The 18,069-nt window shown below is 42.9% G+C and overlaps 1 protein-coding gene across 4 annotated transcripts in view; it reads right to left on the reverse strand.

The window, feature by feature from the left end:
* The window catches only part of GFOD1 (Gfo/Idh/MocA-like oxidoreductase domain containing 1), a 92,107-nt gene that overhangs the window by 7,950 nt on the left and 66,088 nt on the right, over positions 1 to 18,069 (reverse strand). For 2 of the 4 annotated variants that reach the window (XM_072853283.1, XM_072853284.1), the window contains exon 2: positions 4,771 to 12,532. In XM_072853283.1, coding sequence (XP_072709384.1) covers positions 11,613 to 12,532 — 920 coding nt within the window. In that variant the 3' untranslated portion in view covers positions 4,771 to 11,612. Of the gene's footprint in view, positions 1 to 4,770; positions 12,533 to 18,069 lie in introns of those variants that run through there. The other 2 variants (XR_012041046.1, XR_012041047.1) reach the window with 2 other exon arrangements.

Here is an 18,069-nt window from a genome sequence, read left to right on the forward strand (position 1 = left end):
GAATGAGAATTATGTTAGGTTTAAAACTATTTAAAGGGAACTAGAAATTAAAGCAGCAGGATTTAGTATCTGGCTGTCATGGACTTGCTGTGCTTGGCCTTGGACAGCATGGTTTGTCATTCTGTCCCTAGTTTGCCAAAAGACAAGCTAATGGTATGTACCTCCTTTGTAAAGTCAATGAGATCCTCTTATAAACACAAATATCACTATATATATATTAAAATAACAGCATGTAATTTCCAATCTTCCAGCACTACAGTTTTAAAATCCTTTTTTAAGCTAAATAGTTCAGACCACTTAGTCCATAAAAGGAGGAAAATCCCACCAAAAACTGCCCTTAAAAAAAAAAAAAAAAGAGGTTAGAAGCTGCAAGTAAATAAAAAATTATTAAAAAATATTACTCTTTGTAAGAGTATTTCCAAGTAAGCTGAAATTCTATAAAGATCTGAGCTTGTACCTAGTCTCGAATGAGACATTTCTATCATCTTAGACATTTGGAGGACACTCTGACAGTGGCATTTTGAGTGATGGGTTCAGCCACCAGGAGAGGGCAAATCTAACAATCCAAGTAGGAAATTCAGAGAAAAGAGAAATTCATTACAGAGTGGTCTCACCAACTTCACCTCTGCTTCCACCTTGCCAGCTGCAAAATGGGAATAATCACAGCAGCTCATTTTGTGGGGATTTGTTAATCTTTGTAAAGCACTTCATACGTGTGAAGCATTACAGACAAAGTTTGCCAAATACAGGTGGAGAGCTGCGAGCTTTGTCAATTCAGCAAGTGACTCAGTCCCTTCTTCTCCGTAGAGGCCCTGTTCCTGCTTTAGGCCTAAACAACATGAATTAACCCCAGCTAGCAAGGTCTGTGGCCAAAAGGGTGAGGTGTCCCCCAGGAAGTTGTTTCTGCTGTCATGGAACTGCAAGCAAAAGGCATAGAAAAATGAATGGGAAAAGAGTCCATTTTAACCAAAAATGTTGTGCTGAAACAGCTCAGCACAGTTTATACCTGAATTTCCTCGCACTGGGACAGAGATAGACTCCTTTTTTAACACACTAGTTTTGTAATACCAATGTCCTTCCATTCTACCAATCAGTCCTCAACTCTCAGCTACATCCATAGCAGCAGAGGAAGCACCCAAGGCCACCCTCTGGCACTAAGGCCAGTTGGCACAGAACGGCCATGGCCCTATTATTAATTTCATAATCTCCAAAAGAGGGTGGTTACGAGCAGCTTGCTTAGTGGGAATAGTCTCTGTTGTGTGCTAACTTCCTAACTCTGCCACAGAAATTGTATAGAAGACTGTAAGTTGATCTAAGCCAAAAATCATATTTGGGATGTTTCTATCAACTTAACAGGATAGAGAATCAATCAGCAGCACCCCGAGACATTCTTGTTTCTTGTGAATCTGCTTTTTATCCTGGTCCTGACTTTCAGTCTCTTTCTGATTGCCTTCCTTCTTGAGCTGTAGAGCTTGTCACAGTTAGTAGTGTAAGGCCTCTTTTCATCACAGATGCTTACAGAAAGTATAACAACTAGCACCACTCAAAAGAAATGTTAAAAAATAAAATCTAGCAATTTAGGGACAGCAGTGGGAAAAAAAGCCACCAAAGAAAATGCATTATGCTGCAAGTCAAGCACCATTTCCACCTGTCTCTGCATTCCCCAAGTCTGAAATGCAGGTCTGAGCTTTTTCAGGTTTGGCTAAATGCTGTGTAAAACTTACTTGGACAAGCGACAAAGCCGGTTGCGTTCAGAGGCTGTCATGTGTCGTGCCTGGATGTGATATGATAATTTCTGCAGAAGCCTTTAGTCTGCAAGATTTGATTAACTGAGAGAGGCAGAGTTATTAAAACGGATTGGAGTGGTCTCTGAAAGGCTTCTCTAAGAATCTGTATATACACCACTTCCACGTCTGGAGGAGGGGCCCTCCAGTTTCTTAAGAAACATTTGCTTACATGTATATCCTTTCGTATGGAAATACAGAACTTAAATTTCCTCTATCCATTCCTTTTTCTTTTGGTCCTGTTTCTTATTCTGCAGTTACTCTACCAACTCTTTGATCTGATGAAAAAAACACACTTCTGGCAGTCAGCAAGACCTGGTTTCTATTTACATTCTGCTATTAAAGTGATCTGGCATAAGTTGCTGTCGACAATGACTCAGATCAAGGAACTGATCTGCCTGAAAACTAACCTAGTAAAAAACCCATGTTGTTAGTTTTCAGCTAAATCCATGATCATGTTAACCAGGTGGCTGCACACATGCTCCCCAGTGCCAGTACCTGGGGAAGGCAGGAACAAGCAGTTGGGGACAAGAGTAAGGACTGGTGCCCTGTGCCCTGAGTAAGGACAGCAGCCCTGCCTCGTCCCTCAGCAACTGCTCAGGGAGCTGCAATTATTCATTTTAAAGCAAAGATGAGGTACTAAATTCACTAGTTGGAGCATTCCCAAGTGGAAAATATATTACAAAAGGCAATGTATGCAGGAGACGAGTATTAGCTAGCTGGTACTAGACTAGTGCTGTGGGACAGGTGACAGGTCTGGTGACTCCAAGGGCTGCCTGCTGGGCACGCCTGATGGAAATTTCCTCCTTCAGTGTTGAACATGATGGCTGCAGCAGTGACCAGCACAGGAACATGGGCCTGAGCAGGCCAAGCAAGAGGCACCTGGGTGCTGCTGGACTGCAGTGGCTGTTCCCCCAGCCTCCAGCCCCAGCAAAGGCTGCTCTAGGAAGAGCCACGCTGTCTCACCCCCATTTGAGCTGCTCTGGGGCAAAAAGCCCTGTTGTTCTGTGCATCACTGATGTCCACTCTGAAATGTGAGTTTTCTACTGGCACCGCAAGGGCACAAAGAGCTCCACAGCTTTCCACCGCCCAACAGGAATCAGTAACAAAGGCATTAAGTGCGTCTTCTTTTTGGCACAGCAGCATTTTTTAATAACCCCTGCCCGAGCAAACTCTTCATTCCCAAAGAGAACAATGCAATGCATTTAACATTCTTCTGATTAATATTTATGGCTACAAGCCACCCATTGTTTTTACTACATAGCTGCTAATCAGAAAACAGCAGAACAAGCCAGGGGAGCTGTGGAAGCCTTGGTTCTTCAAAAATTATGGAAAATGGCAAGAGGTTTTCCCCCCTCACCCACATTTTTGCAGTTTGTTTTAAAAGCAGAACTCTTACTTGGGTTCATAAATCTACACTTAAGTGTCTCACTATGCTGACCTACGTTTGAAAATGTTTACCTTAGCATTTATGTAGCCTCATTAGTGTGGAATGTTTATACTCGCTCATACATTTGCACTTACCTATACAGTTATATATTGTGTGCTGTAACTGTGTACTAATAACCTCAGTGTATCTCTGATGCTCTTTCACAGTAATTGCTCCCCTAGGTGCTGTTTTCCCAAGATTTCTGTGTTTTAACCTTTGAAATGGAAGTAGGCCTTGTTTTACTATGAAGTTGATGGGAAAGGATATACCATAAAATTTGGCCCTATTTTATTTCAGTGCCCAATTGATTAGTTGGAGACAGTGATCTGAACACCTGAACAAGGTTATACTAGTCATTTGCTCATGAGGGCAAGGCAAACATTAAAATATAATTCCTAAAGACCTGGGCACTGATTCTTCCTTGCCTTCTGCTTTTCTCCTCTTCAGCCTAAGAAAATAATGTGTATTAAAACTGATAAAAATGAATTTTATGTGTATATAAACATCGGTACGTCTTTAAAGTATGATAGCTGCAATGGTAGTAGTAGAAATTGCTAACATCCTGCATTTCTGGGATGAAGTAAACGCTATACCTACTCTGTAAATTTTTATATATATGAAAAATATACAGTTCACAAGATTGTGTGATCTGAGGAGAGTGTGCATTGTAAGCGATGATGATTTCCCACCCCTTCACAGATTTGTGCCTCAGATTTGCTCTACTTCCGTAGTGCCTGGGAAATAAGTGAGCGCTGACACAAGTAGAATCCAACATCTTTCTGTGTGCTCTGCTGTAAAATAGAAAAAGCAACATAGGAAATGCTCTATCATTTCCACAAATACATAACAGAGGCAATAAATCTTTCCTCAGAGCCTAGAATTTCCCACTGCTTCGTATTATCTTCTGCTTCATACTCAAGTGAGGTCTTCTCCAGCATCAGAGGGGCTGGAGTAACAAACCCCTTACTAGGGTGATGAGACACCCACACAGAAGGGAGAAAAGGAGCGCTGCGGTAAGCAGGAACGACTTGACAGCTCCCTGGCAGATGGGAGCAAGGACTGGGTAGGCATGGGGATGTCACTGGAGGGAGCTGAGGATGGGAAAGGCAAAGGCATCCCAGGACACCGGTGGGGAGGTAGGAGGAGGATCTCCAGCCTGTGCTGGAGAAAGGAGGAAGGAAAGGATGCAGGAGGAAAAGGAAATCCAGGAGAAAGGATCTCCAGGCTGTGCTCAGCAGGGATGACCAATGCCCTGTTTTGCTATGCCACTGGACACACTCACATCCTTTGGCAATAAAACCAACTGTGTCCTCAGGACACATCACTCCAGCAGGCGTTAGTTCAGTCCTTGTCATAACATTAAACCTTCAAATAGCTTAGTGTTAAACCTTCTTCTGTCTCTCCCTCCATCACAATCCCCACCCCCAAGCACAAAGCCCGGTGTATTTTACTCCAGTGTGTTGAACTTAACAAGCCAGCCAGAAACCAGGCAAAGGTGATGGTTGTTACCCTCCCCCCGCCAACACAAGCGTGGGGAAAACCGACAGACAGCTGAGATCACATCCTTTTACGTCTTTATTTGCCAGTTACGATCCTTTTATTCCATCAATGCAAATATGCAGAACAGCAGGAAACCATGTTTTAAGCAGCACATACCAGTTGGCTGAGAATAAACTAACTACATTCCCCAAGCAATGTAAAAGTAACAATGCACATCGTCTTCCAGAAGAAGAAACAAACAGATATTGCAGCCGAGAGGCACAGCAGGCAGCTTCCGTACAAAGCAGTTTGGCTATTTAAAATGCTAGAACCAGCCCCTGCCCATTTCTCCAACCCCCCACCCCCAAAAGACCTACTATAATTTAACCACTTTTTTTTTTTGCTATCTACATAATATATAAAATATAAACTCTGTTTACTTATAACACTTACTTTTCTTGATAAATAGCTCTTTAAAATATCTACTGTACATATGTCCATGCGTTGACATTATATATATAGCATTTATATATATGTACGTATGTCTGAAAAACAATAAATATATACTTAATATTGACACAGCAACAAACTGAACATATTCTCATTTTCAAAATCAAATCAAAGAAAACCAGGACAGAGAGAAACAGTGAGTGTCACTTGTGAAGCACAGCATAGCAGGGAGCTCTGATTCCTGCCCTGGCTGGGCATTCGGTATGCCACGTACTTGAGTAGTTGTGGTGTTAGCATATTCTTTAATGAATCTGTGTTAAAAATTACTTCAAGTCGTAGGTTAGCCACCCTGTATGCCATATGTAAAGCAGACTGAGTGCGAGCTCAGTGGGAAACAAGGGAGACTCGCCTTGCGGCTTGCAATGGAATGAGAAACAGAAAGGGGAGGGAAGCGCGTCTGACAGCTGGTGTAAAAAAAAGGAAGTAATGGACAGCATATGGCTGGAAGGTCATAAATAACCACGGTAAACAAGTTAATAGAGTTAAGTGCTTTTAAAGACGATGGCTGGCACTGCTGCAAAAAGTATCTTGATTATCTGTAGCCAACTCCATGTAATGAACCAGTTTTCCCACTGCCACAAGAAGACACAAATGAAACACAGATGGCCAAATTCGTATGCTAGAAATGGGGTCACTGCGTGACACTGTGAGGCTGCAGGTTCAGAGCCAAATCTGCCCAAGGGCAGCTGAATTCACTGAACGTCCTTAATGGACATTCACTGAACCTAATGGATGGGATTTTTTAAAGTATGAACTTAAAAAAAAAAACAAAAACAAACCCAACCAAAAAAACCCACACCCAGCCCCAAACAGTTAATTTCACACATGCCAGAACATAATAAAAGATGGATTTTTTTAAACTTTTCATTTCAAAACAGCATCCTTTAAAAATGGAACTTAATCCCAAAAGAAAAAATGTAAGTGACCTTCTACAAACATGTGTTGTGTTCAGTTTTGGATTGACCATAGCCATTCTGTTTATTCATTTAACTGAAAATGCTGAATAAAAGCTATTTCAGTTTGACCTAAGCTGATACCCTTCATTCCCCAACCCCAAGGCTTCGATTTGGCAGCTTCAGAAAAGTCATTACTTGCCTGGGCTCTGGCTTCAGTAAGTCATGAGGTTATGACATCGGTTCATGAATGCAGCATTATGTATAGTCCCATTTACTTAAAATTTCTTCTTTTCATGAGCAAATGGAAGTGGGCAGTTATTGTTCAGGGGAGATTATTTTTATTGGACAGACTTCATCCAGCAGCTCAAGAGAGAGGAAATTTTAAAGCAGATAAGACTGCCAATTATTATTCAGTCATACTTCATCTCTAAAATTTACAAACTTTGCTCCCCACAAGTAACAACTTCAACAACAACAACAACAACAAGAAACTGCTGTCCTGAATAATCCTGCCATTTCACAACTAGTCCTAGATACCCAGAGACCACTGCAGAGGTCAAACAGTCCAGTGTTGAGTTTCATACGTACTTAAGGGTACATCACTGGGCCACTGGAACGTCACACCAGTGTTGAGTATCTGCCCAAAGCCAAAAGTCTGCTGGGTACTTTTAAACTCTTGTAAATACAGAACTTAACAGTGAATAGACTTTATAATTTGTGATATTTTATATTGAAGGCCATAGATAAAAGTCAAATATAAAAATTCCCAGCAACAAGAAATTCTGTCATCAGCAATTTCTGAATCTCTGCAAAGACACCATCAAGATACTGTTTATCTTTACTCATTAAATAAAATCTGCCTTTTTTTTTTTTGGTAGATAAATGAGGCATTTTAAATTATGTAGGTCTTTTCCACATTTGTATGGACACAGAAATAAACAAGGTAACAGAGAAGTTGAATTGTTCTTGTGCTGTGACCACACGCGGCAGAAAAGCCTCCTTTTTTGAATGGCTGAACTTCCAGGACAGCTGTTCACTTGTACAGTCACTGATTCAAAAGCTACCCAAAAGAAGGAAACACTAAGTACAAAGTGGAGAGTGCCTCTGATTGCCCTATGCTGGCTGGGCAGCAATTTCTCATGTTTTCAGCCAAAGCAAAGGATGAACTCTGCAGCAGCCCATCCTGAGCCTAAACTCGTCTATGCATGCCCTGATTCTCTGCCATATTGGCTGCATGTATCATCTCTACTTGGTATTTTCTAACTACACAGCTAAAGTACTACTAATTTAACACATGCATGATATTAGATATAGGAGACCCCAAGCTCTTGCAGAGTTGTTATGCTTCCACGTAGGACTTCAGAGTTCAGCACTGAGGACGTGCACGTATCTAGCAGGAGTATAGGACAGATGCTGCTTCCCCAAGGGCAGGGTCCCTTCTCGGGCTCCCAAACACAGAGGTGGAGCAAGGCTGCTGCTATCATCCTCAGGAGGTGCAGCCCTCACCCTCCGCGCGACCATCATATTCTCCCTGTTGGCGCAGGCATATAGGTACCAGACTGCAGACACACCTTCCTGTCGCTCCCTGCTGCAGTCACCACTCTCCCTTGGGCACATGGAAGGACTTCAGTTGTGCCCTGCTGTCACACAGCGTAGGGTTGCCCTACCCCTGGTGTGGACCCCAATGCAATTCCCACGGAAAATAAGACATCGTCTCTCAGCTGACCATCCCAGCATTGGAACAGACCCCTGCAGAGCAGCAGAGCATTTCACCTGGGCTCTCCCCTTTGGCTCTTTTTGTCTTTGGCAACAGACCATAATGTTCAGTATCCTATGTGCACAGGTTGATGGCAAAGGAAAGAGCCTCTCCAACAGCAGCCCTGGGAAAGAGGAATGACCTTTTCTTACCTAGTGTATGAACAAGCTCATTTGGGGGCTACTGTAAATTCCAGCAGTAGCCACAGTTTGGCTATTAGGCCTGCACCAACTCTAGCAGCATTCATCTCAAACTTTGTGGCACAGCATTAAAGAACAGCATTGAAAGTGCAATTCCAAATATATGTTTCCTGGTGTGGTACCGCTTTTGAGTTCAATCAAGTACATCTCTGCTATCTGCTGCCCAAATTCTTAAACCCAGCGTGAACTCCAGAGGCTATTTAGGGTAATTCAATGTACTTTCAACTGTACCAAAAGAGCAGAGGGCTTGATGCTGCCAAGAAAGATCCCAGACTGTAAAGGAACAATTTATCAGAATAGCAGTACACATTCTATAAATAAACCAATTCCTTCCTCATCTAAGCCAGGTGGAAGTTTAGTATCTTTACACTTGACACTACAGCACCTTCACCTCCTAGAGAATGGAAAAACTGTCATACAATCCTGAACATATGCAGTTACTGCTGCCATCCCAGTTAGGTAACAATTTCACCTAAATCTAGCATAGGATCTCTGTTGCCCTCAGAAGAGGAGCTCTCACCCTGCCCCTGCTCATTCTGCCTGCCTCTCTGGGGCCAGCACTGTGGTCGCACAACAACCTGCACAGCATTCAACCCATTTGAAAGCCAGTACTAATACTAGCATCAGATGGCTATGTAACCAAAGCATTAGATTTTCTTTCTGCTAAGCAGCACTGTCTTCTGCATCAGTAAGTCTGCACAGAGGATGGGTGATGCCTGTCACCTAAACCTTTGGATCCAGGACAGAAAGGTTGAGCTCAGTAGTACTATCCCTATGGACTCCTGGGGACTGTTCACTGCAGGGGCGGGGAACAGGATTCCAGCATATCTTCCTCCAGCTGGCATCACAAAATCCAGAAAGACACAGAAAAAAAAGACAGGAAAAACTGTCAACATTTGTGAACCAAAACGAGGTGCAAAGACAAGAACAGCAATTGCAGCACAATGGCCAAACCGCTAAGAAGCAAGACTCACAAACATGTTGGTCCATGTTTAGTTCCAGTTTTGGATTATGTTTGATTGTTATGGTTGTCATGGTTAATTATCCACTGGGCTTGCATTCATGACTTGAACTAGCCACTATTTTCAATAAATGGCTTTTGCCTTACTATATGAAAACTCTCTTGATCCCCTTGATTTCTTGATCAAGATTTCTTGATCAAATCCTCTCTTCTGTATTTCTTCGTGTATTTTTCAGGGCAGGAACTGGATAGCATGGTATACCATGACAATTATAATGGGAAATTCCCGTTGGCACAGATACTACCTCAGGAATTCTCAGAGACATACATTTTTAGGAAAAACATCCAAACTTGTCAAGGGCTGCTTCCCAGAAGGAATGATGAAAGCTTGTCCAAGGTCTTAGCAGAAGCAGTCAGCCCCAGAGACAGTTGCTAGAACTGGCAGAACAACGTGGATAGAAACAATTCTCTGTTTGGGTGTGGTTTTGCAGTATTACATTATCCCTTCATCAGTCACACTATTACACTTCGAGGAATATTTCATGAAAGGTCACACATATGCCCTTCAAAAATTAAGCACATATTAATAATTTTGGGGTGGGAGTCAAGTTTCCTAACTTCAGCCACCTAAAAATTTAGAAGCCAAGATTCTCTGCAAAGGAGGAGGACAGGAATTTCCAATGGGCACCTCCTTCTGTATTAATCTTAGGATGAACCGAGTCAGCCTTTGGAGAGCTCTCTCTGTATTGACTACTGTGTCCTTGCACAGCTGATCAGGACAAGGTACCCGACTTTCAGCTGGCTTAAGTCAGATGAGATGAACCGCACTATTGATGCCCTCCTGTTCAAAAACATGAAGCTGTAAAACTGGGCATAGGACAGGCAGGAGCATACAGCAGATGGAGTCATTTGTAGGAGAAGCCTCTACAGAAGCACTTAGCGCTCCTAAAAATAGCAAAACTGTAAGTGTTTTTTAAAAAATCTAAATTATTCTGACAGTTCTAACCTAAAATGGCAACACTAATCTGATGGCCTTGAGAAAGAGGGTCATATTTTCTCTTTTAATTTACTGCTCATCCAAATGTTCTCTTCTTTCCCCTAATCAAAATTAACGAAAAACCCTGAAAAGGTTTTTCTCAAGTTTAATATAATTTAGTGCCATATGCTTGTGTTCTACTTTTTTCCTATCTGAGGACCTAGTGCTGTAAACATATGAGCACTGGAGCAGCTTCATGCAGCAGAGCAGTATCCCTGTTTACTGGGATAATTCATGTGCCTTTCACTATATTCTTTCAAGAATATATTCTCAAAAGAATGTAGTATTTCAAGACTGCAATCTAAAGTATTAAAAAGAAGAACAGGACAAACATATCAAAAGAGTTTGTCCACCCCTGCGCTGATGACAGGGAATGATTACTACAGTACCAGTAGCTGGCCACTTTAAGGAGGTGAAGAGGTGGGGGTCTTATGTAATTTTTTTCCCCTGGAAATGGACGGGAAACTTTCTCATCCCTTTTGGTTTTCACTCACACTCACCACTCACTGGAAGTGAAAGCTTTTGGGTTGAGCTACATGAAACTAATTGTTGGTGAGCATCTCTCAAGTGTGAGTTCACAAAGAAATTCTGCCTATCTAAGCATCATATGGTTTCAGGTTGGATTTCTACTGTTTTCCACCTAAAATCAAAATGCACGATGAATTAACTCAGAAGTCAGTCCCAGACACAAGAAATAGTGTGTAAACCTTCCTAAGACTAGCCTGAGTTCAGATGTATAATAAAACCCACTGTCACTACTGTGTCATACCACTTGCCATCCATGAAGGTTTTGCACAACACATTTTAATCAGCAAATCTGTGCAGTTAACACTGAAGCTTACTGGGAGCTCACAGAAGACCCTCCCTCCCCCAATACCGGGGCTCATGCACTATCGTTGAGGATTGCTTTGTTTTAAAAGCCACACATTTTCCTACTTAATTGTGCTTTAAATAAAAAACCAAAACAGAACAAAACAAAAAACAGCTAGCTAAACCAACACAGAGAAGCTCCTAACAAGCTATATGAAAAGTGAGCTGCCAAGATTCTCCGTATCACGCGACACTTTCACACCAAGTCCTATTATTCTGTGTGTTGGTTAGAGGTGTAGTACTACAGCACGGTGGTGTCAGCTGTCATGGTAGGAACCATTCATGTCAGACACTACAGAAAATTTAATGACATGACAGTACCTTCACAGCCCTCTGGTAGGTAAGGAAAATCTAAAAGGATCTTCCCAACCTTTCACAGTAAACACAATTGGATAATCTAAAGCACCTGCAAGCAGGAGATGAGTCCATGATATATCTTTCCAATCAGCCAGCTAATACTGTTATTAAACCAGTTATGTCAGCTCTTAAGTCTCCTATCTGTTTTGAGCATTTCTAAGGACCTTATCACTTTGGCATTTAGTTACCAACAGATTAAGTTGATCCAAACACCGTATCTCCTTTTCCCATATTCTCAGCTGTTTCTAAGATGCCCAAGCCCTTCACAGGGGCTGAATTACCATTTCCTTTAAGAGCTGTCTGGTTCCTACTCTTTCCTAGGAGCTGAGAGGAGCTAGCAGTACAGAGACATCCTGCTCTTCCGCATGGCTTCACTGATTAAGTATGCCGGGCTCAGTTCTGGCTCCTCAGTCATGATTGAAATGTTCTGCCACTCCCCCAGCTGGTTTGACTTTTTAATGGTGTCCACCACACACAGGGCATACAGACAGTCGTCAAAAGTGGCAGCCATCGTGAGGGGCCTCCCGTCCCAGGTCCTCCTGTCGTCCTGGTCTTCAAATGCCTGCCGGACAGCTTGAACCATCTTAATGGTGCCCCGGAGGTAGGGGGATGGGATGTCACTGAAGGCCTTCTCTGGAAGTAAGGAGTTGCTGACCGGCGTGGAGTCTTTTAGCAGGAGCTCCCGCTGAGGAGAGCTGTTGCTCTGTCCGTAGAGATCAGTGCCTATTACAATTAGCCGTCCTGCTGAACCCACCACAATAATGTCTTGTTTGAACTCCCCCGGGACGTTGAAGTTGAGCGTCACCGTGCAGCACACGCCGCCTTCCAGGACCATCTGAAACGTACAGAAGTCGTCGCTGGTGATCTGCCGTATCCCCTTGATGTGGTCCGTCTGCTTCACGAAGGTCTTGAGCAACCCGTGCACTTTCACAGCCTTCTGGCTGGTGAGGAAGGTCAGGAGGTCGATGATGTAGGTGCCAACTGAGTGCAAGCCCCCACCTCCCATCAGGTCATCACAGCTCCAGTTGTACTTCTTGCCTAGCAGGCTTCCGCTGTGAACCTGCACCTCGCACACCAGCAGCTCCCCTACGTAACCCTCCTGGATCAGCTGCTTCATCTTCACGAAAGCAGGAAGAAAGCGCAAAACGTTCCCCATGATGCTCATGAGCTTTGGGTAATAATGAGCCGCAGTCATCATCCTAAAGGCATCCAGGGGAGTTGCCGTTCGGTCACAGATGACATTTTTTCCAATGCCTGAAAAACAGTTTAAAAAAAAAATCATCAACAAAAATATATCAATTGAGTAAGCTCAAAGCCTTGAGGCTATTCTTAAAGACTAAGCCAAGGAGAAAGATCCTTGAAAGAAGAAAACATTTCAATATGGTGTTAAAGGCAGAAAGATCCCCTCTGGCATGTTTCCAAAATGCATGTAACAGTTTCTCAAGCACCACAGTGAAAATGCTTACCTTTTTCTTTTCAAAATGCACTCATGCCTAAAGACAGCAAGAAGGTGAGGGCCTGGACAGATAAGAAAGATAAGCTAAGGTAAGGTGGACTGCTGCCCCAGATTTGCCACCTTCTGGGAGCAGGTACAAAACCAACCACCCCAACTCAGCTATCTCACAGACACCTCTTCTGTGATAACCTGTCTGTGTGTGGGCTTCCGAGAGCTGAATCTGAGCTTCAGATTCAAATCCCTGCAGCATATGAGTAACACCACATCACATCCATAGTAACGTGATGTAGGTACAATGAAAAGTCTGGGCTTGTCTTCTCAGTGGTCTTGTTCCTTCATCCTTCCCGTTCAGACTGTTTAAGAGGCTCTGACTGGAGACAGGGAGAAGTACTGGGCTTGTTGCTTGATTTAAAACGTAGGAATTGCTTCTCACTCACAAAATGCCACACTATTCTAACAATGGCACTCATTTTTTTGAGGCAGCTCTATTGAAATGTCAACAGCGCATCCACAGTGCCAAGGGAGAGCCACGATTGCTCTAAAACAGGTCAAACGTAGCTGTGACAATCTGTTCCCTCACAGAATTGCCCGAATGGGCACACTGTTTACTGAAGCTTGCATGATGGTCCTGTTTTATCTGGTCATCAAGGTGTGCAACTAAATGCAGGGCAGGCTGAGATGCTTGAATAATTGTTTTATTATTGATTTCTCCTCATCAAATACTTCCGTTCTGTACCCATACACACATACAGTGACAGAGTCTCTTGTTTCCTTTATAGTTGCATACAAAGATCTTTTTATGCTTAATGAGCAATATTAGGTGAGCTATACAACATCTTATAGCACTAAACATGATCTTTGCCTTGAGAGCCTGGGGCTATAGCTGGGCCTGGCACTTAAAAGAGCTGAATTTGGATCCTGTCTGCTGGAGTCCAGATGAATTAATCTGGTTACTCGCTAAATCACTTTGTGTTTTGATTCCTTTTCCCTTCAGCTAGGTGAGAAATCCCTTTTTCTTTAAAGAGCTGTTGTGAGGATAAAATTTTACATGTTTTGGAGCTGTTTGGATGAAGTCATATAAATACAGACAGATGGCAGGGATCTGTCTGAGCCCACTTACATGAATATTTAACAGCCTGACTGGAAGAAGAAGGGGGTCACAGTCCAAACATTCGATAACCAGCTTATCCACACTGCCTATTCCCAGTCTTTGTCTGCTGCTATTTGAGTAGCTGAAACTGGAGGGAGGGCTGTCATCACTGAAGTGGCAGTCACATCTAGTAACAGCCAAGAAAGGAAAGATCTTCCTTCGACTTGCTCCTATTTACCTTCTACATAATCGGAAAAGCGGAGACATAGTCATTTTCCTCTTATATTAGGCAGGAATCCTCTATTCAATAGCCACGGTCTTCTTACAGACCGCTACCGAGTTGACATTTTGAACCTTATAGCATTTCTTTTCCTGCTCCTGAATAATTTTTTTCTGCATCTGTTTGACATTGGAGAAAGCATTCATCCACCTGCCCTATATTCCTCTAACTGGTAGCTCCAGCTGTGCCACTTGATACAGATCACTAATATAATAGTCCTTGAGTTACACAGACTCTTTGCAGAGAGATTTTAGTCTGGCAAATTAGTGATCAAAATAGGGGAAATCTTAGTCAGACAAAGCTCGCCTACAGTCTATCCTTCCTGAAATAGTCATTTCCCCGCCAAAGAACCCATACGTACTACATCATCATCCGACGTGTTCACCACTGATCCACAAGCATCACTTTCTGCTCCAGTTCAGCTTGCATCGTTCTGCCTCACAGACGCCTGCCGCATTTTATCTAGGGTCTGTGCAGGCACTAATCTGTCAAGATACGCAGCTCTACACATGTGCTCGTGACGTAAAGGATCTGCTTTCATGAGGAATTGCAGCCCAGGGACAATCTTTTTGCTGTGTGTTCAGTGCCATGCACAGAGGGGGTCAGTCCTTCACTGTGTGGGGCAGGGAACGCTTGGGACTGTCACAATCGGAGTACCAAATGATTATTATAAAAATGAAAGAGAAGCCTATGGGTTTTTACATCCCTTATATTCAAGAAAAATTGCCATTAGGATCAGTGCAAGTCAGGCAGATGTGTAGAGAAAAGGGAAGAGCCCTAAGTATTTGTATGGAAACAGGAAAAAGTGGAGTCTTTTATTTACTCCTTCTATCATTTCAACCTTTTTGGAAAGCTTGAAACCTTTTAATTACAGTAAATGCAAATGTTTCGAGAGCCTTCCCGTCTCTCTGCATATGCTGATAATACATGCTGTGCTCTCATCCCTGTCAGGGATTTAAACAGATTTTTGCTTGGTGCCCAGAAAGCTTTTATACTCTATTAAAGCTCGTGCAGGTTCTTTCAGAATGACACTGCTCAGCCCTTGAGTCTGTGCACACTACAGATCTTTGTCTTCTCTGTAGCTGCAAATCTGCAAGCAGCCACATTAGCTTTCTTGAAGCAGGGAGAAAACATGAAAGGTTTGCTTAATTTAATTTAGAGAAATCCTCTGGTGTGTTTATGCAACTAGAATAAGAAAGAGGCGGATCAAAACACCATCGTTTTCTGGTCTCCTCCCTCTGCTCTCTCCTCAAAAGGAGAAGGAAAAAAGGCACTTTCCCTTTGAGCCATTCTCGAAAGCGGCGACAGGCAGAGCAGAGGGCAGTGTGCGAGGAAAAACCTCCCTTCCCAATACTGACAGTCTCGTGCAAAGGCGTGCTCTGACTGCAGGTGCTGCAGGAGGATTCTCTGGGAACTGACCCCCTTCTCCTGGCTGGGGGTTAGGGTCTAATCCTGTCAACTTCTGGACAAGACTCTCTAAGAAAAGATGAACTGTTACTGCTTGTCATTCTATCAGCGTGTTTTGCCTTTTCACACATCTTTGAAAATCACACCACAGCAAACAGCAAGAACTTATTAATTACATAAAAGCAGGGAAGTGCCGTCAGCTTGTTTCAGCAAGAAAGTGCAATATATTTGTCCGTGGTGATAAGCAACAGAGTTGAATACATCTCATTGTATGAAAGGATACAAACCCCTTCCATATGCATCAAGAAATCTAGTCCACAATGCTACAGTTCTCAATCAGGCAACTTCTGAGTATTGATTTCTTGAGTTCTTAGGTAAAATGAAGAAGAAAAATAATTTAAGTACACGTCATTCTTTCTGAGGGCTCTGCACAGCCTTCACCCCAGTCTCTCTGCTTGGCTGTGCTTCAAATGAGAGAAAGCGCGGTGCCAGCCAGGTGGTAAGTGACACGACATGGGATTTCTCTGATGTGGCACAGAATAACGGAGGGCTTGCTCCCGGCCAGCCCAAGTCCAAAGCTGAAGTTGGGCAACACATCTCCTAGCAAAGCTCCTGGGAGTGCAGGTTGACTCTCTGAAGTCCACCCACAGCTGCCCTGCAGGGCTCCAGCCCCAGACCCATTCCATGACCCACTGCTCCAGCCACAGATGGCCAGAAACGCAAAGAACCTGCATTAACAGGCACTGTGCCATGGTGCCAGTGAGCCGCCTGTGCCCACAGGCGTGGGGCCACAAGGTGGCAACCACATTAGACCCAACAGGTCTGCTTCCCTGAACCCCTCTATCTTCTCACTCCAGCAGGAAAACAGAAAAAAACAAATAATGGTGGAGCTGGAAGATGTCCATCCATGAGACAGACCCGATCCCTAGGCCAAGGATGTAGGTATAACTTGCTCTAGCAGTCCTTAAAAATGTGAAAGGACATGAATTTGAGCAAAATGACACAAGAGAGTTTGACTCCTAGCTTTGGTTGCTAAAGACTGAAAGATGGAAACATCTGACAACTGCTTCGTTCCTCTTTAAAATGAGCCAAAGTTTCCAGAGCAGGTCCACATCACAAAACCACTACTAACACTAATGTCTTCTTGCTTCTCAGTGTCTCACAAGCAAGGTTAAGGGCTGAATGGTCCATCTTGACCATTCTTTATCTCCCAGGGTGTATATATCATCCCCCAAGCCAAACCTTAACGACCCAATCTGCATTTATTTTAAGGTTATTTAAGAACACTGATCTCTGAAGAAGTACAAGTCTAACTAACTCTCTAGAAGCAGCTGAGGAAATAGAAAATAATTGTCTATACTATAATTGGTGCTACCATTCGTTTGAGTGAAGATTTCTCTAGCACCTTATACTGGAAAGTCAAATTGTAACCATAATCTAATGGCTTGTAACCCAGCTCACAGTAATTATTTTTGTCAGGAAGTCATGTGATTTATTTGCAAACCTCAGCCTTCATTTTAGAAAAAGGAAGCCCTTGTGATGTGGAGATAATTTTGAAAGCTAAACAGCCCAGAAGTGAGTGGCAAGTAGATACAGTCCAGGTTAGTAGCATTTCATTTTTTCTTCCATGTAAATGCAGGGGAAGAGTAAGGAACTAGCATAAGAATTTAACTCCCGATTTTGAAATGCCTGGTGTTTGCAGCTCTTCATTTTACAGAAGGCTCTAGCTCCTTGGCTACCAACAGCCCAGTTTACTTTGTCCCTGTAACGTCCCTGTGCTGCACAGCCTAAAAACAAGCAAAACTGCTGGGCCCACAGCACAGGGAGGGTACAGTGGCTGTAACCGGCACAGGCTTCATCAATTCTGAAACCTGCAATGTCAGCTTTTTTCCCATCTGCTCTGATTGTTTCAAATAAGGACAGAAACATTTTCACAGGGGAAAAAAAAAAAAGAGTGTCCATCATTGAACTGGAACAAGACTAGTCCTCTATCTATTCGGCTCAGGATATGAGACCCCAATACAGTATTTTCTGCTGCTCCTACTCACAGGAAAATCAAAAAAGGCTCTATTTGGAGTCTGGGCATATAATCAAAAGCTTCACTGCCACCAGAAAGATTCATTAGATAGTCGCTATCACTGGCACCAGAAACATTCACTAGGTAGCAGTCGCTACCTATTGCTCTTGGCCAGGAAGGGAGTGAGAAAAAGGGGAAAATAAGGTTTTGGTGGGCTAAGCTAAATTAGTCAGCAGAAAAATACATTTCTAAAGCTAAAGAGGAACTGTCAACATTCAAGGAACAGTCTGAGAATTTCACCAAATGCAGGAGTGGTGGAAGAACATGCTTACCAGGTTATTTCAAATGGATGATTTTAAACATTTATATCAGATTATAGTATCTTCTTCAAACCCATTTTTGTTTTTTAAAAAAGAAGCTAATACAAAATTACATTCCAAATGGTGACAATTCACATTATCTTTAATACAGTTACAATAAATAAATATGGGCAAATTTTTCTTCTCGGATTTTGACCATTGCAGGTGGTGGTGTTGTTGCC

This window comes from Ciconia boyciana, chromosome 2 (genome assembly GCF_034638445.1).
Source record: "Ciconia boyciana chromosome 2, ASM3463844v1, whole genome shotgun sequence".
NCBI classification, from domain to species: Eukaryota; Metazoa; Chordata; class Aves; order Ciconiiformes; family Ciconiidae; genus Ciconia; species Ciconia boyciana.